The 24,402-nt window shown below is 41.1% G+C and overlaps 1 protein-coding gene across 1 annotated transcript in view; it reads left to right on the forward strand.

Annotated features, from left to right (window-relative positions):
• The first annotated feature begins 1,706 nt into the window (after nt 1-1,706).
• ANKUB1 (ankyrin repeat and ubiquitin domain containing 1) overlaps nt 1,707-24,402 on the forward strand; it is a 32,249-nt gene continuing 9,553 nt past the window's right edge. The window contains exons 1-5 of the mRNA XM_048865055.2: nt 1,707-2,202; nt 4,318-4,461; nt 13,361-13,577; nt 19,927-20,041; nt 22,240-23,169. Coding sequence (XP_048721012.2) covers nt 2,113-2,202; nt 4,318-4,461; nt 13,361-13,577; nt 19,927-20,041; nt 22,240-23,169 — 1,496 coding nt within the window. The 5' untranslated portion in view covers nt 1,707-2,112. The remainder of the gene's footprint in view (nt 2,203-4,317; nt 4,462-13,360; nt 13,578-19,926; nt 20,042-22,239; nt 23,170-24,402) is intronic.

Here is a 24,402-nt window from a genome sequence, read left to right on the forward strand (position 1 = left end):
AGCATAGGCACCACTCTCTGGCTTCTGAGCCATTGCCTTTTCTCTCTCCCTCCTGACTGGGCTATCTCCAGCCTGAACAGTTGCCTGCCTTCTGTGTTAGTCCCAGCAAAAGACAGTCTGCCTAAACAGGCCTGTTTACTTTCTCTTCAGAAGCTAACAACAGAGTAGAATCTCAGAGTAACAAACACCTCAAGAATGGAGTTTGTTCATAACTCTGAACAAAATGTTATGGTGGTTCTTTCAAAAGTTTACAACTGAACATTGTCTTAGCAAAGTTTCAAAGCTATATTATGTAGAAGAAAAATGGTGTTTTTACCCATCCTCATTTCAATGAAACGAGCACAGAAACAGTTCCCTTACCTTGTCAATTTTTTTAAACTTTCCCTTATTATTTTAGTAGTTTGTGTTTAACACAGTACTGTACTAGATTTGCCTTTTTTTTTTTTTTGCATGATGTGTGTATGTGTCTGCTGCTGCCTGATTGTGTACTTCTGGTTCCAAATGAGGTGGGTGGTTGACTAGTCAATTTATAAGACTAGGTCTACACTACAGCCAACATCAGTGCTCTGAGATCAGTCCATCAGCCGTCGATTTAGAGAGTCTAGTGAACACCCATCAAATCGACGGCAGATCACTCTCCAGTGAACCCCTGTACTCTATCCCAGATAAGAAGAGTAAGGCAAGTTGATAGGAGAGTTATTCACGTAGCTGGAGTTGAATAGCATAGGTTGACTTACTGCAGTAGTGTAGACATAGCCAAACTCTGGTGTTTGTAATTCTGAGGTTCTACTGTAATTGCCAACAGTTAAGTTACCACAGTTGTTTCTATGCAAGCATATTTTATTCTTAAACTAAAAGCGCTACAGAGAAAACATATTCAAATCAATTAAAGAATCTACACACATGCTAAGAAGCTTACCAGAGATCACCTCCCAACACCCATTTCCACAAAGGTTCTGGCCAGCGTCAGTCCTCCCAACGTTTCCCTGAGTATGAGGCTCTCCATAGACCAGAGGTCCTACCTGTCTGCTGGATCAGAATGAAGGCCTGGTTGTAAACTGAGCCACAGAGAGACTGTGGTATGTCTAAGGTCAAAGAAAAGTTAATGGCATGTGAAGGAGAACAAGGATGGTAGAACCAGGAGGGCAATGGGGGCTAATGCCCCCACAATAGAAATACTGTCAGAGCTAATTTATGTTTGCAGCTTGGCTTTCCCATCCTGTCTGGCTCTACCCCACACTCCCCAGCTCCATTTACTGCCTCTCCATTGGCTGATTAGCTCTCAACTTCCAAACAATCAGGTTATGGCCAGCATCCCTAGCAGTGGGTGGGGGCAGGGTATCTTTCCGCACTCTGCTATTCAAGGTGCATGGCTGCTGCTTCTGGTGGAGAACTCAAGAATCCTAAAGCTTATTCCCATGTTCTAAACACTAGCTCACACACTGCAAACTACTGGCCTTTATATTTACTTTAAAATATATATATATATAAGTAGCTAATGTTTCTCACAGTGGATTCAGAAGTGTAAACAGATGAATAAAGTTGTTATAGTAACATGAATAAATGTGGCTTAGACTTATTTACAAAACACTTTGCAGATGGCAATAAACAAACATTTCAGTTTAACAGCTGCCAAGGATCCTTGTTTGATGACTCTCAGTGCTTTAATCAGTAGCACTTTGACTAAGCAAAGTTACTAGCTTGCAGGGACAGTGGGTATGATGGTAGAAGTATGATTAGCTTGGATCCTGTATGTACATGTTTGAAACTTGTTCACACTTGCCTTAATCAATATGTGGTTTGTTGGTTTCACTAAACACATGGAGGGAGGGATTTTCCCCCCTAATTCAGCTGAGCTAGAGAAACACATTCATGACATTGTATCTCAGGGTCACTGCTGTCTGTTACGGCAGGGCTTTTTCTGGCAGGCATTTGTTTTGAAGAGAAGAAACTCTTAGGCTGGATATTTGTAGTCTTCTCTGGCTTGTTGTGGTATGGATTTTGCTTTTTTGTTTTTGTCTTTTGTCATTAATTGTGGATATGAACTTGGCAAGGCATGTGTTTTGTTAGCTCAGGAAGGTCTCCTAGCAGTTTTTAGCAGCGTTTTACAAGATGAGGATTTTCATAGCTTTTGAAGGATTTTGTGAAGCTTTTGACATTTCATCAGACCAAACTGTGCAAGCTGTAAAACTGATGATAAAGGTAGGTGCTTAACTAATTATCAAGCTAATTATTTTAAATTTTGATATGTTTAACTTATGGTTTAAATACATGTATAATATAAATGTTACTGCATAGTATTCCCTATTCTAATGTAAGGGAGTTCATTTTATAGATCTTCTGGCTGTCTATCCCTGATTTCTGCATAAGGCTTCTGAGACTCTTACTGCCTGATTTTCAGATTTAGCCAAGCACTGCTTGTTGCAATATGAAAGATGGGGGCAGTAGGCAAAGCTGCTGTTATACTACCAATATAATAGACAGGCTGCTGGTGAAAGTTAGAGCATTCTCGGGGCTACTTTAACTTGCATTTGGCGGCCAGCAGCCAACCCCAAGGGGCATTTCACACAAGTGAGAATCCTCAAGAGTTCAGTAGCACACTGGCTACACATCTCTTTCTCCCTGGTCCCCATGTTCCTCACATAGACTCTATGGTACAGGTGGGATGGAATCCCTTCCTGATCAGAACTGCCAGCTTTATGGTCCCTCTATGCTACTAGAAAGGCATAAAAATCTGGCCCTTATTCTTTAACAGTGAAATATTCAGAAACAAACTTTTACCTTGTAAAAGTACAGGAGATAGATAACGTTCACTTCTTACATGTGTAACATACATAACATGTCTAGGCACTTCATCTTCTGGGGAAAGCAAGTGAGGGAGGGCTCACATCTGGTGCTGATACAACGTAGCATGTTCTGGAATCAGGACAGAAATATGAAAGTGGATACATAAATCTGAGTTTACTTTTGGGGGTTGTTCACTTTTCATGATGGTTTACAGGCTCAGTGGTATTGTGTCAGAGCAGATTCAGACAAGCATTGGTCTCTCTGCTAAGTCATCTTTTTGAACCACTGACAACAAATGCCACAATTTTATGTGAAATCTGATTGTCTTCACCACCTGCAGCTCTGGGAAGGGTGTTCCAGTTCATGGGAGCAACCGGGACAGTGTTCAGAGCTGGCATGTGTGTTTGTGTAGATAGTCAAGGGAACAGTCAATGGAGATTTTCTCTTAAACAGGAGAAAGGAAGACTCTGTGAGATGCCCCAGTGAAGACTGGGATTAAAAGAGAGACCTGATTCCCCAGAGGTCTCAAATTGTCACCACCAAACTCCAGGCACATGTGGAGCATCTTGCACTCTACATTACATGGCATCAGAATGATCACAGTGACATTTCAACTTGCTTCTTGTGAGATTCCTGTGAGTCAGGAGTCCCTGTGGCTGCAGGTTTGGCTGCATTGTCTGAATTAACCCTATATTGTTTTATGCATTTACTTTGACACAGCCAGGAAAATCACTGTTTATGTCACGTTCATCCTTTCAAGGAAAGAGTCCAGAGTTCTTGCACAAAGTCAGGCCCACACTTTAAAAATGGCTTCTAATTTTGGTGTCCTCAAGTTTTGTTGCCAGCTGTGAATATGTAGGGTGAGATTTTCAAAAGCACTCAGTTTGGTTTAACTCTTCTCCCACTGAAGTCAATCGGAGTTTTTTTTACATGGGATCAGATAGGCCAATACTGAGCTCTTTAGAAAATCCCACCTGACATCTAATTCAGGTACTTAAATATTCATTTAGGTGCCTCATTTTAGGCACCAGCGTTTGAAGCTGGTAGTCCAGGTGCCTAAAGTTGGGCACTCAAACATATGAAGTAACCAAAAGCAGAGGCCACTTGGGAAAATATGAGCTTTCATAAGTCCCCAGCAGGAAGATCACAGCCTGTGTATTGTTGTTTTAGCTTTGTGTCCCTTGTAATGGATCAGATGTATTCATTTGTAGCAGCAAAACTTCATCACGTTCTTTAACCTCCTAGACACACAGAATTTTTGTAATTTATAAGCAAAAAATAAACCTAGCCTAAATCAAGGCTCTTAGATCTCAACACTATTTTCTTTTCAAAACAAAAAGGTATAAATCTTGTATCTAGCAGTTGTATGTTCTTAGAACACTTTACTTGGACTGTAAGCCCTGAGGGGCAAAGGGCAGTTTCTAAGGCACTACTGTAATATACATAACACCAATAATGAATGCAGATTTGTTGTGGGTAGGAATCACTGCTGCATCAACATCCTTTTCACAATTTATTATTCATTTTTAGGATTATTTCCACATTCCACTTTCTGAAGACAAAAAAGGCAGACAATATTTGGAGCTGATCTATGCAGGAGCAATACTGAAGGACAACTGGATCCTTGCTGACATAGGGATATCCGTTTCCTCGACTATTAAATGTGTTGTTAAGGTACAGTATGATTAAAAAAAACTGATAGTCTTAAATTGTCCAGAAATTCTGTTGTGTTTTTTGGTTCTCCTTCTAGACCTTGTGCTAAATTTAACATCACTAAGCAGCAGTAAAAAGTATCTGACCTCAAGAGTAGCCACCCTGACGGTCAAAGAATGAGTGTAAAAAAGTTGTTATGGTAACACGAATGATGGGGCTTATATTTATTTACATGGAACTTTAAAGATTGTAAAAATAGGGTCTCTACAGAAATTGGATTTGTGGAATGAAAGACCTTTACAAATAGGGAGAAAAAGCCTCTTCGATACAGCACTATACAGATTTCCCACTGTGGGAAATAGATTTAGGAGGATGTTGTCAGCCATATATTTCTGTCACCCCCAAAATCCATTCCTTCCCTCAGTATCTGTGATCACAAATTGACTTTAGGTCATGATCTGTCATTTTTCCTCTATTGAATATATACTTTGGCAGTCAGTTGCTGCTGCTCCTTCATGAGATGCAGAAAAGCTAAAGTTGAATTGCATTAAATAGAAAAATAGCACTAGTCTCTCTACTCCCACTTGCACAGGCTTCCAGTAAGCTAAGTGCAGCAAGTTTTAAATACAGCACATAGTATAGTCTTTATAATACCATTGATAAGAATAGGGAGAGAGGCCACAACTGGAACCTTGAATTTGAACCCCTTCGAATTTCAGCGGGTGGAGATTATATCCTAATCCTTGGCTCCAATCCTACCCCACTGGTTTTGGTTCTGAATTGGATTCTAAACCAGAATGAACCATTTTTCCATTCATGGTACAGCTGTGGCCAAACTCTTGTGAGAAATGCTCACCATTCAAAGGTCTAATCTTGCAAGGTTGCCAGCATTCAAGATGACTAAAATCTCATAAACTGCTGATCTCATGAGACTTTCACCATTTGGGGCTGAAATCTCAAAAACAACTATTGACATTTTGGGACCATTAAAAACAAAGATGAGCCCTGGCCCTTATTAGGCCTCTAAACTGAACCCTAAAGCCTAACCAAAACCTTTCCTTATATCTAGTGAGAACCAAGATTTGTGAGTTAATTTTAGAGGCATTGTTCTAAGAAGAATTATCATTCATTATAATTTAGCATCATGGTTTGGCTCCCTCCTTGCCATGGAGAATACCATGGGAGAGGATCAGGGAACTGCAAGATTTCCTTGCAGAGTTTCATCTACATAATCCCTGAAAGGGAAAGGATCTGGGGGCAGGAAGGGTGGAGGCTTGGAGGCCTCCTGACCCTGTGGTTCTGCAGGGAAGGTCTCTTCCCCATCCCCCTCTCTATAGAGGCAGGAACTCATCCATGTGGATGGCTCACCTTTTATTTGGTTCCATTGGCCTCCCTCTCCTCTAGTAACACAACTCCACCAGGAGACATGCTGTCACTGACTGGGTCCCCCTGTAGCTGCTTAGTAGCAGCTGCAGAGGACATGAGTGGGAGTTAACAGACCTCCTAGCTGTATAAATTTCCTGCTGAATTTTTGCATGGAAATCTGGTGTGGTAGGAGGGGACAGTGCCATAGAAAGTGGAAGCTGCCTTGCTTAGGTCCTGGCTCCAGCCTTAGTCCAACTCAAAATAAAACTGCATATCAGGAACTAGTTTATTTCAGTTTGTGTGTGAAATGTGAAAAAGGAAAAAAAATCAAACAGGTGCTCCCTGCCTTGTACTGTCTAAAAAGGCATGTATGATGCAAAAATCAGATCACCAAAATATTACTTTGCAATTCTGCTGTAACTGGAAAATCTTTTCTTCCTTCATTCTCAGGAAGTAGAACACATGATTTCCTCTTGCTTTCTAAATGCATCCATATTGAAATAACCTGGGTTTTTCTTGTTGTGTAAGGTCACACTTTTGCTGGAATACATGAGAAGGAGTTAGAATTTCAGGGGAATAACTCATAGTTTTGTATTACAGCTCTATGCCAACACTATTAAAGGAAATAAGCAATACAAAAAGACGTGACAAAATACAACAGCCTCTCATGCTGGTATGGTTTGGTAAAATAACTATACTATATCCTTAATATATAACTAAGGAAAACATGACATATATGATATCTTTTGAGCATAATTTTCAGACCTGGTAGCCTAAATTTGGACACCTAGACCTGCATCTAGCTGTCTAAGTCCGGGATCGGCAACCTTTGGCACCCAGCCCATCAGGGAAATCCACTGGCAGGCCAGGACGGTTTGTTTACCTGCAGGTTCGGCCGATCGCAGCTCCCACTGGCCGCGGTTCGCTGTTCCAGGCCAATGGGAGCTGTGGGAAGTGGTGGCCAGCACATCCCTCAGCCCACGCTGTTTCCCGCAGCCCCCATTGGCCTGGAACGGCGAACCGCGGCCAGTGGGAGCTGCAATCAGCCAAACCTGCAGATGCTGCAGGTAAACAAACCATCCTGGCCTGCCAGCAGATTTCCCTGATGGGCCGCACGTCAAAGGTTGCCGATCCCTGGTCTAAACTGTAGCCGTTTATATATACCTGGTTCAGACATATCAGTGATTATAAAGGCTATTAAAAGTATATTTAGACATCAAAATTGGGCTGCCTAGGGCAAATTCTGTCTTCACTTACAATCTGAAAGTCAATAAATAATACTTCTCACTTCTACAGTGCACACATCTGAGGATTTCAAACAGTTTGAGCAATAATGAATTAAATCTCCTAGCACCCCTGTAAGCGAGGTATAATTAGTTATTACAAGTATTCTCTCCATATTACTTGTTGGGTAGCAGAGGCACGGAAGTTAAGAGACATTTCCAGGGAATCTGGGTACAGCCAGGAATACAATCTAAGTTGCCTGACTCTCAATACTGTGTTTTAACCAAAAGGTCCTCCTTTTTCAGTGCTGTTGCACACATGGATCTAAGGACAGAATATGGCATTTGGGGGCCAACTTTTAACCCATGTTCACTTAAAGTCTGTAATTCCAGGGAAGTGTACAACACAGCTGAGTGAGGCTTACACAAATTAAAATGAGATAATTACCAATTGCCATCACATAAATTTATTTTTAAACAATATTTTGACTGGATTGTTCCCAGTTACAAGAAAAACAGAAAGTACTTCAATCAACGAAGGTGTAAAAAAATTTTTTTATACAGGGCTTTTCAGTGTCTGAATGACCCTTGTATCCTTTTTCTTGAGTCTTCTCCCTCTCCTAAATCCCATAACAGGTCATTTTCTTTAATTTTCTGAGGTGGCTAATTGCTGCCTTTATTTTAAAGAAAATACAACTCCTCCTCCTGGAGGATTTTCACTCTGGCTGGAAGGAGGAGGAGTTACCCTTTGCAGAAAACAGAAAAAGACTGTTTAATATGTCTGGTGACAGGCTTTGCACAAGACCTTTACGGCTGGTCTTAAATCTTAATCCAAAACAACTATTTCTGTCCCTCACAGTCAATGTCTGTAACAACCTTGGCTGTTTTCATCCATCATGAGGAACACTTTTATTCTCTCCAGGGTGGCATTTGTGTGGGTTTTGTGTCATGGGGCTCCTAACTACCCTTCTTGTCTATAAGCATATCAGATCTTCTTGGCTACTAAATTAGAGTACTCTGTGCACCTGCCATCCATACAAGTAATCCTGTCCATGTTACCACTGCTGTGGGGGTTACGCAAAAGTCATGCATTAATAAGACCAGATCCTTGGCCCTATTCCATTTCTTTGAACTGCCAATGCTGTCTTAAACAGATGTAGTGCCAGAGTAACTACCCCTACATCACCTTATTACAGCCTCCAGCGGACGCGGTGTGGCCATGCTGAGGGGGCAATAAACTCTTGGGGACCATTACCAGTCAGCACAACTTAGAGCAGCCCTGAGGATAAAACCAGACCCTGGCTAGCCTCAGGACTGAGGGATGTAATGTTGGCGTACAGCCACCTCTGATCACCACTATCCCAGGTCCTATGCCAAGGACAGTTCATCCACATCTGAGTTTCAGGGCCATAGGCTTCAGCTGATTTTCAGCAATGCTTCCTGCATGGGTGCTGGAAAGAGGGAGAACAGGATCCCTGTGTTCTGTCCCCACAAGCTCATCTATGCAGGGCCACGCACAATTTGACCTTCAATTGTTTGTCACAAGGGAGAAAAGTGCTGAGGCTAAAACAATACAAGGCTAAACAAAGCATTGTAGAAACAGACATGATAAAAGTACACAACAGCACTGCAACCTAGATTTCTGATTCATGCACACAGGGAAGACTGTCTTTTAGAGTGTGCTTTTTTTTTTTGTTTTGTTTTGATTAGCTGCAAACTGCAAAGCCATGTGCAGTAATTAATGAGGTGGGCTGTTGCAAGGCAGCAGCTTCTGTGCACTAACAAGCCTGGCTTCTCGCCATGGTTGTTATATAAGCCGGAAAAGATCCTGAAGATAGCTTGGCTGTATGTAGGTCCCTCAGTCCATAAACAATAAAGAACATTTTTAGTCTTGCTTATTGCTCCACTCTCTGTCATAGGATTAGTTGGCCAGAATTATTGCTGCTCCTGGTACAGCAATCACTAGGGCTGCAGTGTATAAAAACAAGGAGTGGAACAGAAAAGGACTGCAGTGTTCAGATGTCTTTGAGAAACTTAGCAGCTTGTTTACTCCAAGTCTTCTGGTTCTAGCTTTGTTGTTGCTGTTTCCCTGGGGAGAAAGATAAATTTAATTTAATCAAGTCCTTGATCTGTATGCATGTTGCATGCTGTGTGTTTGCTTTTTCTTCAGAAGAGGCAGAGATTTGATGGTAGGAATTCTTTTTTAAATTGCCTCTTTAAACCCTGATATGCAGCCCCTACTTGGTAAATCTGTATAGTCACTGCCCATTCCTGCAAGGTAGTGACCGCCTCCAGAGGGTCAATAAATTGAGAGGCCACAGCATTTTCCTTGAGATGCTCAACACCTCTGGGGAGTAGGTCTTAAACATGTGGCTCTCTTTAGGATTGAGAATTTACATGCATTTCCGTAACACCTATCATAAAACACTAGACACAACAAGAATCAATACTTAAAAACACCATTTACAAAATATATGCAAAATGATGCAGCAACAACAATAATTGATTTATCAATTCACCAAAACTGAGACCCTCTCCACTAAATCCACCCCCTTAGAAAAAGCTTGCATAATAGAAAAGCTTTGCACGTGAAGGTCCACAAATTCTGGCTTTGTTGGAACAAAGGGTGACGTGAATTTCAGGAGGTGAAAGCATACATCCTATAATGTTCTGTCAGCAACCCCTAGACATGGAAATCTAGGCATTGTTAGACCAACTGTCCCAGCTGATATCAGTTGTTGGAATGGAATATAAGGAGAGAGCTGGTCTCATGAAGGTTGCCTTCACTAGCAAATGGTATGTGGTTTGAACATGACTGTGTAGAGTTGAGTCAGCTGACAAAATGCTGACCAAGACTGAATAACATTCAGATCCTTTTCCGCAGTACTCCTTCCTAGGCAGTCATTTCCCATGTTGTATGTCTGCAACTGATTATTCCTTCCTAAGTGGAGTACCTTCATTTGCCCTTATTGAATTTCATCCTATTTACTTCAGACCATTTGTCCAGATCATTTTGAATTTTAAACCTATCCTCCAAAGCACTTGCAACCCTTCCCAGCTTGGTATCACCCACAGATTTTATAAGTGTACTCTCTATGCCATTATCTTAAATCACTGATGAAGATATTGAACAGACCTAGACTCAGAACTGATCCTGCAAGACCCCACTTGACATGCCCTTCCAGTTTGACTCTGAACCACTGATATCTACTCTCTGGGAACGGTTTTCCAATGAGCGATGCATCTATCTTATAGTAGCTCCATCTAGGTTTATTTCCCTAGTTTGTTCATGAGACAGTCATATGAGACAGAAGCCTTACGAAAGTCAAGACATACCACCCCTATTTCATCTCCCCAATCCACAAGGCTTGTTACCCTGTCAAAGAAAGCTATTAGGTTGGTTTGATGTGATTTGTTCTTAACAAATCTATGCTGACTGTTACTTATTACCTTATTATCTTCTAGGTCAGTGTTTCTCAAACTTGGAACACCGCTTGTGCAGGGAAAGACCCTGGCGGGCCAGGTCGGTTTATTTACCTCCTGTGTCCGCAGGTTTGGCCAATCGTGGCTCCCACTGGCCGCGGTTCGCTGTGCCCAGCCAATGGGGGCTGTGGGAAGCAGCGGCCAGTACATGCCTTGGCGCGGGCCACTTCCCACAGCCCCCATTGGCCAGGCACAGTGAACCGCAGCCAGTGGGAGCTGCGATCGGCTGAACCTGCGGGCGTGGCAGGTAAACAAACCAGCCGGGCCCGCCAGAGGCTTTCCCTGCACAAGTGGCGTCCCAAGTTTAGGAAACACTGTTCTAGGTGTTTGCAAATAGATTCCTTAATTATTTGCTCCATTATCTTTCTGGGTACTGAAGATAAGCTGACTGGTCTGTAATTCCTCGGGTTGTTCTTATTTCCCTTTTCTAGTCCTCTGGAATCTCTCCCATCTTCCATGACTTTTCAAAGATAATTGCTAACCTAATGGCTCAGATATCTCCTCAGTCAGCTCCTTGAGTATTCTAGGATGTATTTCATCAGGCCCTGATGACTTGAAGACATCTAACTTGTCTAAGTAATGTTTTAACTTGTTCTTTCCCTATTTTAGCCTCTGATCCCACCTCATTTTCACCGGCATTCACTATGTTAGAGGTCCATTCAAAACCTTTTTGGTGAAAACTGAAACAAAAAAGTCATTTAAGCACTTCTGCCATTTTCACATTTTCTGTTCGTGTTCTCCCCTCCCCCCCATTGAGTAATGGGTCTACCCTGTCCTTGGTCTTCCTCTTGCTTCTAATGTATTTGTAGAATGTTTTCTTGTTACCCTTTATGCCTCCAGCTAGTTTAATCTCATTTTGTGTCTTGGCCTTCCTAATTTTGTCCCTATATACTTGTGTTATTTGTTTATATTCATCTTTTTATCTTGATCTAGTTTCCACTTTTTGTAGGACTGTTTTTTGAGTTTCAGATAATTGAAGATATCCTGGTTAAGACAAGGTGGTCTCTTGCCATACTTCCTATCTTTCCTGTGCTGTGAGATAGTTTGCTATTGTGCCCTTAATAATGTCTCTTTAAAAAACTGCCAACTGACTGAACTGTTTTTCCCCTTAGACTTGCTTGCCATGGGATCTTACCTACCTTGCTTGCCATGGGATCTTAACTTCTCCCTGAGTTTCCTAAAGTCTGCCTTCTTGAAATCCATTATCTTTATTCTGCTTGTTTCCCTCCTACCATTCCTTAGAATCATGAACTCTACCATTTCATGTTCACTTTCACCTAAGCTGCCTTCCACTTTCAAATTCTCAACCAGTTCCTCCCTGTTTGTCAAAAATCAAATCTAGAACAGCCTCTACCGTAAGTGTCTAATGCTGTCATCTAATGCTACTCTTAACAGTCATGTCAAATACAATAACATTTTCTAGTGAAAACAAGTCCTAAGTGTCAAGCATGCTAGTGACACTACAGAAATAATAAGGGACACAAAACCCAAACTCTGTGAAGGGCTGAAATCTCATCAAGTGGGTAGCCAGCCTTATTCTGCTAGCTGAAATGTGAATTATCTTCAGCTAGTGGTACTTGGGAAACCCAAAAAATTTAACTGAAAATTTCAGACTCAGAAAATTTTGACTAACTTTATCATCGGGTATAGCACCACAAAGAACATATTGCAGTAAGCCAATCTGGAGAAGACAAAAGTACAGGCTTTTGACAAGGCCTGGATCTGATAGGAAAATCCTGTCACTACCACTTAGTCAAGCACAGAGATAACAAAAGCAACCATAACGGGGGTGGGGTGGGGCGGGGCTGCTATCTGAACATCCAGAAGCAGCCGAAGATCCTATTGGAACTCTAGATTATAAATTGTAAGATATCCTTTCTGCCGTCTCCTCTTATTAGTGAACTGCATCACCTGTGTCTTATCGAGATTAAGTTTCAGCCAGCTGTCTTTCATCTAAAACTCAATTATGGTCAGGCACTGAGAAAATCAAACTCCTTAGATCTGATGCAACAGGTGCAAAGCCAAATGTCATCGTTATCCATATCTTGATGGTTTTGCAACCTGCACCATCTCGCTATTTCTCCTAGTGGTCTTCTATATTCAATGAAATTCCTTGTGCTTTTCTGACTCCAATGGGATATTCCTGAATTGCACCTCAGTGCAGTAACCTCTATTCATGCTAACAGTCAACTAGTATTTTCATTAATAGAACCAAATTCTGCTCTAACTCACAGATGCTACTCAGCTGAAGTTAATGGGGTGCACTAATGTGCAGAATTAGGCTTACATTTATAAGCAGTGACTGTGTGTTAATTGTTGTACAAGACGTAAAATATAGACAGACCTTACCTTGGAACTGTTATAAATGAAGTAAAAAATATATGCTCATGATTTTCATCCTTGCATCTGAAAGCATTTTACAAATCTGAAATAGCGAAGCCTCACAACATCCCTGTGAAATAAATATTATTCTATCTATTTCATAGATGAGTGAACTGGAACACAGAGGAGTTCAGGGCCCACTCCTCCAGGTGTCAAAAGCCCCTCAAGAGATGAGGAGTGCCCTAATGTCTCACTGATGTCAAAAGGCGCTTACGTTTTTCAGCACCTCACAAGAGGCGCTCAATACCTTGTAGGTTTGGGCCCTTAATGACTGGAGAAGGTCAAGCAGCCAGTTTTAGGGATAACTGGTAATAGAACCTAGTCTCCTGCTCTGTCCACTGGACCACGCTCGAACAAAAAGGACAGTAGATCCTTAGATGTGTAAAAAGAGTGTACCTAAACTATAGGCACAATTTACAAGAGCATTGTTGCTGGAGTACTTATGTCATTATTATTTTTACTTTTAGGAAGAAGACAAACCAGCCTTCTATGTGTACAATGCTGTAACCCAAGAGAAAGTGCCCATTAAGGGGAGTATTTATCTTCTTGCTACAAAAGTGTCCCTTTTGAAAACACTGGTAACCCTGAAATGTGGCTTTCCAAATAGTGTTTATTGTCTCAGGACTCCAGAGGGCAAGGAGATGTACGACTGCAACACACTGAACGATTACCAGTTAGATATAGGTATAAGATGGTTATATTTTCACTACCTACTAAATAGAGCAATGGTGACCCAATATGTGTCTATAACGTGTCAGTTTTCTGTATTTAAGGAATATTTATCATTGTTTATATTTAGGGAAACCTGAAAAGCATTATTATTATTATTTATTTATTAATACTTTTCTAATGCAGATCTCAGTATTAAAAAAAAACATTTTGGGTCAAATGATGCTCTTCAAAATAAAACAATGTGAAAGGCAGGTGGAGAGACAAAAATGAATGATGCACAAAAGGAACCCGTAATGCACTTCTGCATGCCCTTGTAATAATATTGGGCCTGCACTTGTACAATTGTAAGTTGGGACTTATACCAGTGCATCTCCACTGAAATAAAACTGGTGTAAGGGAGAGAAGAATGAGGATTCTTATCAGACTGGGTGTTGCTTGTAAGATGGGAGAATACACAGAAAACTGCAGAAATCTTGCATACCAACATATAAAATTAATATTACCCCTACAAGCCCACTGTGCTATAGTCCCAGTCCACTTCCCAAAGGTGTTAATCTTGTCCTTACATCAGTGGTTCTCAACCAGAGGTCTGGGTCCCCCTGAGGGCTGCGAGCAGGTTTCAGGGGGTCCGCCAAGCAGTGCCAGCATTAGACTTTCTGGAGCCCAGGGCAGAAAGCCAAAGCCCCACTGCATGGGGTTGAAGCCCGGGGCTCTGAGCCCCACCACTCGGGGTTGAAGCCGAAGCCTAAGAAATGTAGCTTTGCGAGGGCCCCTGTAGTATGGAGCCTCGGGCAATTGCCCTGCGTGATACCCCCTAACGCTGGCTCTAGCTTTTATATGCAGAAAAACAGTTGTGACACAGGTGGGCTGTGGAGTTTTTATAATATGTTGAGGGGGGCCTCAGAAAGAAAAAGGTTGAGAACCCCTGCATTACATTACTCCTTAGATGGCATACTGGCTTTGTATGTTACAGACAGCTGACCACAGTTTTGTCATTTTTAAATTTAAAAAATACAATAAAAGCTGTGTTATCCAGCACTTTACCAACCAGAAAGCTCTAGAAACTGGCATTTCTAATATCTCCCGATACAAATCTTCAATAGGGTTGCCAGGTGTCCAGTTGTCCCTCCTGTTCCTAGGCTCCATGCGCTGCCCCTGCCCAACCCCCAGCCCTCAATCCCCTCCTGCACCCAAACTCCCTCCCTCCATTGGTAAGTATAACTCTTAGTTAACAGGTTTCAGAGTAACAGCCGTGTTAGTCTATAGCTCACGAAAGCTCATGCTCAAATAAATTGGTTAGTCTCTAAGGTGCCACAAGTACTCCTTTTCTTAGTTAACAGGAATTTTTGACTAACCTGCACCCCTCATTCCCACAACATGTCAGATAACAAAGTTTTTACTGTAAATGAAAAAAATGACAGTGAAGTTTTCTGTTAGGTCACTATGCTGGTGACCAACCTAACCAACAAACCAGTCTAAATGTAGGGTAAGATATGGCCCAGTGTGTTAGCCTCATGCCAGAATTAGATTTCATGGCTTCCTAGCTTCTGCTCTTTTGCTTAGTCTACTAGACCAGAGATACTGAAACTTCTTCCACCTTGTGTCCCCAAACCAGCAACAGTTTCTTGTAACAACCTAAAATCTCTCAATCTGCTGTGGTCAGAAAATATTGAAGGATTAATATCAAGGCAAGAAATCATGGCTGACTTTGGGTGCTCGGTGAGGAGTTTGTAGGTGCTGGACGAGAAGCATTTCGGGGATCTGGAGAGGGGTTGGGAGCTAGTAACTAGGGTGCACTGCCTCACTAGTGTGATTGGCTCATTCAGGGAGTGTTAATATTCTGTACCCCACCTGCTGAACTTATTAACTGTGGCATCATAAGAAAAGGTAGCTGTCACTTACATCTTTATCTATACTTCCTGTAGTTCTCAAAGGGGAATAATTTGATGCAAGCAGTTATCTTTGTGGGTTATCCCCCTCCTTCCCTCTGACTGTATCCCCTTTTGGCACTTTACAGGATGGGACTCTGTGGCCATTTTATCTTGTAACTACCCATAGCTGCTTTTAAAAAAAGCACACAGGATTTGCTACTTTTCTTGGTAGTATCTTATGACAACAGTGTTCATTCCGCACTGCATCCTGCTACCAATGGAAGAATAAGATCCTCATTGATTAATTAGGGCTAGATTGTGAACCCCTTAGTCCCACTCATGAGCAGTTACTCAGACAACGTGTCTATTGAAGTCTTTGGACTACTTATGAGTTAACACCTATACCTGAGTTAGCTGGCACAGGCCAGCTGGGGACTTCTAAGCACAGCAGGGGAGAAATCTCCTATGTCATTGGTTCTACCAGCCTACAGCACTTTCTCTCCCACACATTGTTCTTCCTTCCTTTTACCTTTTTACCTCTGATTTAATGAGGTAATTAGTTATTAACTTTTCCAGCCTATTGGTTTGGCTCAGTTCCCACATTCAGGTGTTTATAAGGCAACTAATTGAAGTTGCTATGGTCAGACTGCTGGATCAGGTGCTGTTGCTCGGCACTCTGTCACATGTATTAACAAGAGTGTTGTAAGCTAGGACATGAGAAGTATTTCTTCCACTCTACTCAGCTCTGATAAGGCCTCAATTAGAGAACTGTGTCCAGTTGTGGGCACCACACTTGGGGAAGGATGTGGAGAAATTGGAGAAAGTCTAGAGAATAGCAACAAAAATGATTAAAGGTCTAAAAAACATGACATACAAGCATAGGCACCGACTCTGTGGGTGCTCCGGGGCTGGAGCACCCATGGGAAAAAATTAGTGGGTGCTCTGCACCCACTGGCAGCCAAGCTCCCTTCATCCCCCGCCCCACCTCTTCCTCCTCCCCTGAGCGTGCCATGTCCCCACTCCTCTGCCTACCTGCCAGCGCTTCCCGCAGGGTTGCTGGGGTGAGGCAGGGGAGGGGCCTCATGGAAAGGGTGGAGTGGGAGTGTGGGGGGGAGGTCGAGCACCCCAGGGAAAGGGGGGAAGTCGGCACTTATGCATACAAGGAAAGATTGAAAAAAATGGGTTTGTTTAGTCTGGAGAAGAGAAGACTGAAGAGGGACATAACCATCTTCAAGAATGTAAACGGTTGATAAAAAGAAGAGGGTGATAAATTGTTCTTCTTAACCACTGAGGACAGGACTTAAATGGGCTTAAATTGCAGCAAGGGAGATTTAGGTTTGACATTAGGAAAAAAATTTCCTAAATGTCAGAGTAGCTAAGCACTGGAACATATTAACTAGGGATGTAGTGGAATCTGCCACAGGAGGTTTTTAAGCACAAGGTTTTTAAGGAGGTTAGACAAACACCTGTTAGGGGTGGTCTAGTTAATGCTTACTATTGCCTCAAGCAGGGGATTGGAATAGATGACTTATCGAGGTCCCTTCCAATCCTACATTTCTGTGATTCAGTAATTCATAGTGTGCATGTACTTATGCCCAATTAGTTACAATATATTCTAATTACCTGCAGCATCTGCAGGTTCAGCCCATTGCAGCTCCCAGTGGCTACAGTTCGCCGTTCCAGGCCAGTAGGGGCTGCGGGAAGCAGCATGGGCCGAGGGATGTGCTGGCAGCTGCTTCGTGCAGCCCCCATTGGCCTGGAACAGTGAACCGCGGCCAGTGGGAGCTGCGATCGGCTGAACCTGCGGACACTGCAGGTAAACAAACCGTCCTGGCCTGTCAGTGAATTTACCCGATGGGTCGCGTGCCAAAGGTTGCCAATCCCTGTTATATTCAGTTCTGATCAGTCAATCTCAAAATATATAGCAGAGAGGATTAAGAGAGAAGTGACAAAAATGGGATTGTGTATGGAGAGATTTCTGTAAGAGAGACTGAAAAGACAGGGACTGTTTAGTTTTGAGGGGAGACATAAGATGGGACTTGATATAGCTATATGTAATAATGACTGCTGGAAAGATATTTAACAGGGCACCTTTATTTATATTTTCTCATAATAAGAACAAAGGGACATTCCATACAGCATGTAAATTATCTGTGGTACTCTGTGCCACAAGACATCACTGTGACTAAGAGTTTAGTAGCACTGAAAAAGGATTAGACATTTATGTGGCTAATGAGGACATCCACAGTTTTTGGTTTTGTTTTTAGAAGGCACATAGACCCCCCCCGCCCCATACTCTGAGGCACTGGTGATTAGACTGGTTGGTTGGAAGTCAGGACTCCTAGTCTTTATTTCTGGGTATGCCAACAAGCCACTATGAGACCTTGAGTATAGCACCTAGCCTCCCTGTACCTTGGTTTACCCACTGGTAAGAAAGAAAAAATAATAATGAAATTAATCACACAGGACATGTATAACTATGGATGACAACCAATAGTACAGATAAGGGCATAATTTCTTCCTCATGTCTATTCCATATAAATCCATTCACTTTAGTGGAGGTGGATCAGGCTTCAATGGGACTACTCACTTGCTTAAAGTTAGGAATGTGTTTAAGTACCTTGCTGAATCGGTGCCTATGTAAAGGGAGAATTTATCCCACCATAACTTTTTGACTTCCGAAAAGCAGTAGGTTATCATACGGTTCATTTTTCCCTGAAGTAGAAAATGTAAGTTTGTGGATAAGTGTATGGAATAAACTAGCATGTTAATATAGACTTAAACATACCATCGTCCTAAGTCTGGAGAGTGAATATGAAATACAGACCAATTCTGCACCTTGTATAGTCAATTTATACCAGTATAAAATGAATGTAAAATACTACTATTATGATCTGACAATGCTTTATACCTACTCGAATTTGCATTAATGTGGATGACTACACAAGGTACAGGGCAGTGTTTGGTTTGGCCCCATAACCACAATATTTAGAAAGGGAATAAATATAAAATAACCCAGACAAATACAAACTTACAACAAGCAAGTAATGGTTGGTTTCTAGGAGTATATTTACAAAAGATGGATAATTAAGTTGCTGGTCAAACATATATCTAATACCATGTATAGAGTATTACAAAAATAAACATTCACCAGCAGACAATCTAAATTTAAACTGCTTATAAAACTGTTCAGAAAAAAAGCCCAAGGACTTGGTCAACAGTATACATACAGAAACTGAACCACTGAAATCATGAGCTAGGTAATCTGATCTATAATTCTGCTATCTTGGGTGTGGATATTTGGTGCAGCGTCCTGAACCCGGTATATACACAGTAACATTCCAAACCAGAACAGAAACACTTTAGAGATCCAAAACTTAGAGGCCCAGTTTTGCAGTCCTGATGCATTCACAATTGCTGTTGCAATCATTACAGATGTGGGGGTTTGTGTGTGGGAGCTGTCCACACTCATGCTGATTTAACACCCACATAACTCCATGGAGTTTAAGTGTAAACATCAAATCAGCCTGCCAGTAACAGGCTCTAAAGGATCACATTTAGAATCTCACAGCCTTTCTGATATTTGCAATTTTAACACTGGGCCCACTTCTACCCCCAAAAACCAGTGGATGTTACAGCCATGAAAAAAAGATCAGGACTGAGACCAGAGTATTTTTAATGCCCTCTCATGGAAGTTTTAATTACAATACCTCCTAGAATAGGAAAATCCTGCTGAACTTCACTGCCCCAAATCTTTTACGGGAAGTTGGGTCTGTGACTATGTTTAAAATGTGAATATCAAATTATAGTGGATTGTTAGGAGCAACCCTCAAGGTCCTGTCTTACTTACCATTTATCTGTTTTTTTTATTTTGATTTAAATAATAAAAAAGACATCTGTACACAGGCTCTATGTGCCCTGACACTCAATCACATTTACAACATAATACTTCCAGTGGTATTAAAAAACAAACCATCAGACAGGAACAATAGCACAACTCAACTAGCCAGCCAGCTACAAAAAGCTCCTTTCAGCCTCCTCCCAACCACCCATCATTCTGAGAACATATCCTCAACCCTCTCTAAACACCCCTTCCAATAGACAGTTTTTGCTACATGCCTGGAAGGTCACAAATTCAGGCTATTTCAGACCAAGTAACCAATCAATATCTCATCTGTGTGCAATAGACTACAAACTTTTTTTAATATAAACTAGCCAAAACTAACACCTTTTCAGATTGTTTGGTAGTTTGGTAAATTCAGTGTTAGGGGGTTTATATTCTCTTTTCTGGCCAGCCACTAGAGGACAAGGTATTCGCAGGTGTGGCCTGACATTCCCTCCAGCAGAGGGTTCTGGTACGCACACACTTCAGCCAGTAGGTTGCAGACATATCTTTTATATGCAAACCAAGAGGTTTAGACATGTATAAATTGCAAAAATAACAAAGCTGGAAGCAAGCTAAGTGATTGCATCTCTCTCACTGTTGCTAGGCACAACACTTCGCCTGGATGTGTGGGATGGATGGAAAGAATTCCTGACTGGGTGCCTCTTAGGAAACAAGCATACAGTCCAACGCTTCCTGTCTGATGAAGAACCAGTACTCAAGTACGGTAACTAATTGCATTTGGTTTTTTGCCCATTTTAAAACTTCTCCAGTCCAAGCACCTCTGTTCCCTAACAATGTCTTTTGAAAATTGATTATGTTTTGGATTTAACTGCTAGTTTACTTTAGTATTTTAATGTAAGGTGCTATTCAAGCAATTGAAATATCTCCTAAAAGGAGTATAGCAAAAATATCCTCATAATATAAAAAATATATCAGCTCCCATTTTAGTAATTTGGAGCCTGATCTATATTGATTTCAGTTGATCATGCTCTTATTTTACAACAGAAGTGTATGTATTTTAAAACGTCACTCTTATTTGGACATTTGGGAATTGTAATGACATTTCTGAAGGCTGCCATAAAGATCACCATTACTTCTTCACTATTGTTTTTAGTAAACTGTTCTTACAACCGAGCATTGTTTATACTAGCCTTGTAAAATTCTACTTGCCCACTCACCTGGAATGAGTTTTTCCTAGACAATTAGTTTTAAGTTGTTATGGTAAAGGGTAAAGACCAGGCAGATTTTGTGACTGTGCCAATACATTTTCGTGGAGATTTTGCAAGCCAATGCCATATTTAATGCCCCTTTAATAACTCTTAACACACATTCCTTACAGTATAATTAAACTGTATTGCAGTGCGTAGCTTTGGTGAGAGATACAAAGGAGAGAAAGGATCCCAGATGTTATCAGTGCAAGGGAAAAGCATCCAATTACTGACCTAACTGGATAAAGAAGATCATTTGACAGTGAAAGATCTTAGGCATGACATAACACATTAAGATTTATTCTAAATGAAATACAGTATACCGGCCCTTTGCCCCTGTAAAAAATAACAGCACTGCATGATAGTGTGGCACCATGTTTAGAACATTGCTTCACACCTTGTGGAACTTGACCTTATCAACTTTTTTGTTTCCCCCATCCTGTGGGGTTACTACAGGAGTGGAGCACAAGATTCTCAATATTTAATTTACTAATTAAAAACCCAGAATGTAAAGTGTCAGAAATATAAACAAATGGTGTCTTTTTACACTGGATGCTAGCTAACAAATGACTTGACGCTATAGATTTGGAAATAATTAATTAGTGCCTTCATACTATAGAATCTGTCCTGAGTTCAAATATCCTATTCCTGACAGGAAGAGTACATCACCCCATTAATTTTTTACAAGTCATACTACTTTCCAGAAAATGGCAATATCTCATCTGAATTCAATCTGTTTCCTTTAAATCTGGGCATTATAAACACAGTACCCCTTTGTGGTATCTAATTATGTATGCACTGTAGGATATAAAAGGGCAATGTATGAATAACTGACTTGAATGGAGTATTAAGCTAGAACAGAGTAGTTCTCTATCAGTGGAAATGTAATGAAAGATGCAATATAATTAAAATAATTGTCATATGGATTACAGTATATGAGATAGTAGCTCAGTGTCAATATTACTGCATACCTAGATTGTGGTGATAGTCTATGGTTTATTTTTCTATTTAGTGGCAGTGGCTTTGTATAGCAAGTGGTTTCTACTGTCTTTACCAAGAACAAGGACACACAGAACATAAGGAATTGTTAGATAAGAATTAGCTGGACAAGTCTACCCTCTTTACATGTATTTTAATCTTTGTCCCTTATTTTGTACCTGTATCATTTAATCACCTCCCCCACTTTTAAAATGTCCAACTATTTGTCTCTGAAATACTTGTACTCTTTTTTCACTGGCCTTTAAAGATCTCGTGTACTCATCTTCTCACATTTTTGAATGTCATGTGGATGTGAAACACCTTACCTTGTGTAAACTGTAAATCCTGTTTCACTTTATGAAACCCTTCTTCACTCGCAATACCTCTAGTGGGTCATCTTAAAATTTTCTCTCTTCAGATTATAAAATCAGCATATGCCGCTTTTTCATTTGTGGATAACAAATATGATCAACAGTGACTAAGCCCTTTTAACAAAGGTACAAATTACTAATTCATATGGGGACCATATTATCTAATCAGCCCATTAGAGCACAAAATCATGAGACTTAAAGACATATCTTGGCATATGTTTGGCTGAATATTTTTGTGCTGTCATTCTGCAAAGAAATATACATAATTTTGAAAGGTAGTATTTTTCTAATGCTTATGTTATGTTGGATTTCTTTAGTTTCTTCAGTTAATTTTTTTTTTTGCATGTTTCTTTTTGTCAGATATCAAAAGAGGGTGGCTCTTTACATGGCAGCATTTTTTGGCCACCTTGAGCTCACGGCATGGATACTGAAACAGGGAGTGAGACCCAATGAGGCAGTGGGTGTTCATCCCTACCGAGAATGGTGTCAGGAAACACATCATCCAGATGTAACTAAATGTCCAGTTCATGCAGCTGCAGAAGCAGGCCAACTAATTATACTGAAGGCCTTTGTCAATTATAGTGTCTTGTGCGTAGAGTGCCAAAATCCAGCAGGGCAAATTCCTCTGAACATATGCATCAAACACAAACATAAGGATTGTGTGCTATATTTAGTTACCAAAATGTGGTCGGTGGTTTCTTATCCTAATTTTTCACTTCCCATGAAGATCTACATTAAATTAAAGCAGTGGCTGCTTAGGGCGCAGAGTCACATCCTTACCATGAAATGGCTTAACCAGGCTGTAGTCTTCAGAACACGAGTGGGGGACACTGTTATCGTGGATGGCTTCACAAAGCCGAAAATGACTTCCAAAGCCAGGATCAAGGCAGCAGGCAATAAGGACTATAAGTTACCAAACCTAACTGATCAAACTCCACATGAGAAAGATTCATGTTCCTTGACAGTTACAAAGGGGAACCAAACAGTAATAAAGCTCAAATTACCTCCATTGGAAGATGCGAATAAACTCCCTAACATACACAGACTTCACCAAAAGAAGAGTATTAGAAAGAAGGCTGCTCAGCCTAGAAAAGATGAAAGTATGGACCAAAATATGTGTTTAGCTAAAGTTCCTCTGCCCCCTATTTCAAGCCTCAGAAATTCACGCCCTCCTTTCTACTATTCAACACCTAATGCTAAATTGCTCTTAAATTCCTCCTCTGAGTGTTTCTCAGAACACAATGGAAGAACTCCAAGAGATAATGCAATCTACTGCTTAGCTATTGCCAGGTATGGTATTCTCTTTTGTTTTCCTTCTTTATTTATGTCCCTCCCAGGTGTTTATATTTTCTTCTTCGGGTGCTTGCTCATGTCCATTCCACACTGCACAGTCGGAGATTTTTCCTTCAGTGGTATCAGTTGAACCAGCTCTAGTGCCCTCTGATGCTACGTGCTCATGCATTGGTAGAAGGGCCACAGACAGCCCACACCCTCTCAGTTCCTTCTTACCGCCCTTGATGGTCACTGGAACAACTCCTCTTGCCTTGGCAAGCCTTTCATTTAATGGCTTTGTTATGCTCTTCTTTTTTCGCAAGTTTAGTTACCTTTAGTTTATTTCTCTTAGTAGTAGATATATAGTTAGACCTCACAGTTGCATAGAAGGACATGCTCCAGACTTCAAACCCTGTGCCTCCTGTGGCAAGCCTATGCCAGTGAGCGACCCGGACTTCAGCTGTCTGAAGTGTCTGGGGGAGGCTCATGTGCAAGGTCTGCCACAGTCCATCTCCCTAGGAGATGAAGGGTGGGTTGTAGAATACATGTCTGCAGCCACATCTCAAAGAACAACTGTTACAACAGGTAAGAAACTGTATTTTCTAAGTATAATAACGTGATTTGATTTACAGTTCTGTTTTGCCCTCGTTATTAAACTGCATGAGAAAAGGAACCAAAATGTGTAGAAGCGGATCCAAAAACTATCTTGTTTTTTAAAGCTGTATTTTGTTTGTGTGACATTACAACTGGTCACTAAGGTTCTTCAGTAATGGACTGGTGAATTATAATTGGCACTTTCTTAGAAGTTACAAATAACCGATATTTGCAGAGACAAGGTGGATTAAGTAAATCTTTTATTGGACCAAACATCTGTTGGTGAGAGAGACAAGCTTTCGAGCCACACAGAACTCTTCCTCAAGTCTGGGAAAGGTACTAAGGTAAATGGTCCCTTAGAATATGTACTAACAACTTATGCTAAACTATCAGTTTGACCTTGTATTTAGCTGTGACACTCTGAATACCTTTCCCTGACTTGAGGAAGAGCTCTGTGTAGCTCGAAAGCTTGTCTCTTTCATCACCAGAAGCTGGTCCAATAAAAGAACGATCATTTTCCTTTTACTTCCCTTTTTCTTCCTTTACTGTAATTAATGAATCTGAGGTGTATAAAGGTCCTCACTCACCTTGTCTCTCTTATATCCTAGCACCCACGCGGCTACAACAACATTGTGGATAGATATTTGCAGGAAATTT

Source organism: Caretta caretta, chromosome 9, assembly GCF_965140235.1.
Source record: "Caretta caretta isolate rCarCar2 chromosome 9, rCarCar1.hap1, whole genome shotgun sequence".
Lineage (NCBI taxonomy): Eukaryota > Metazoa > Chordata > Testudines > Cheloniidae > Caretta > Caretta caretta.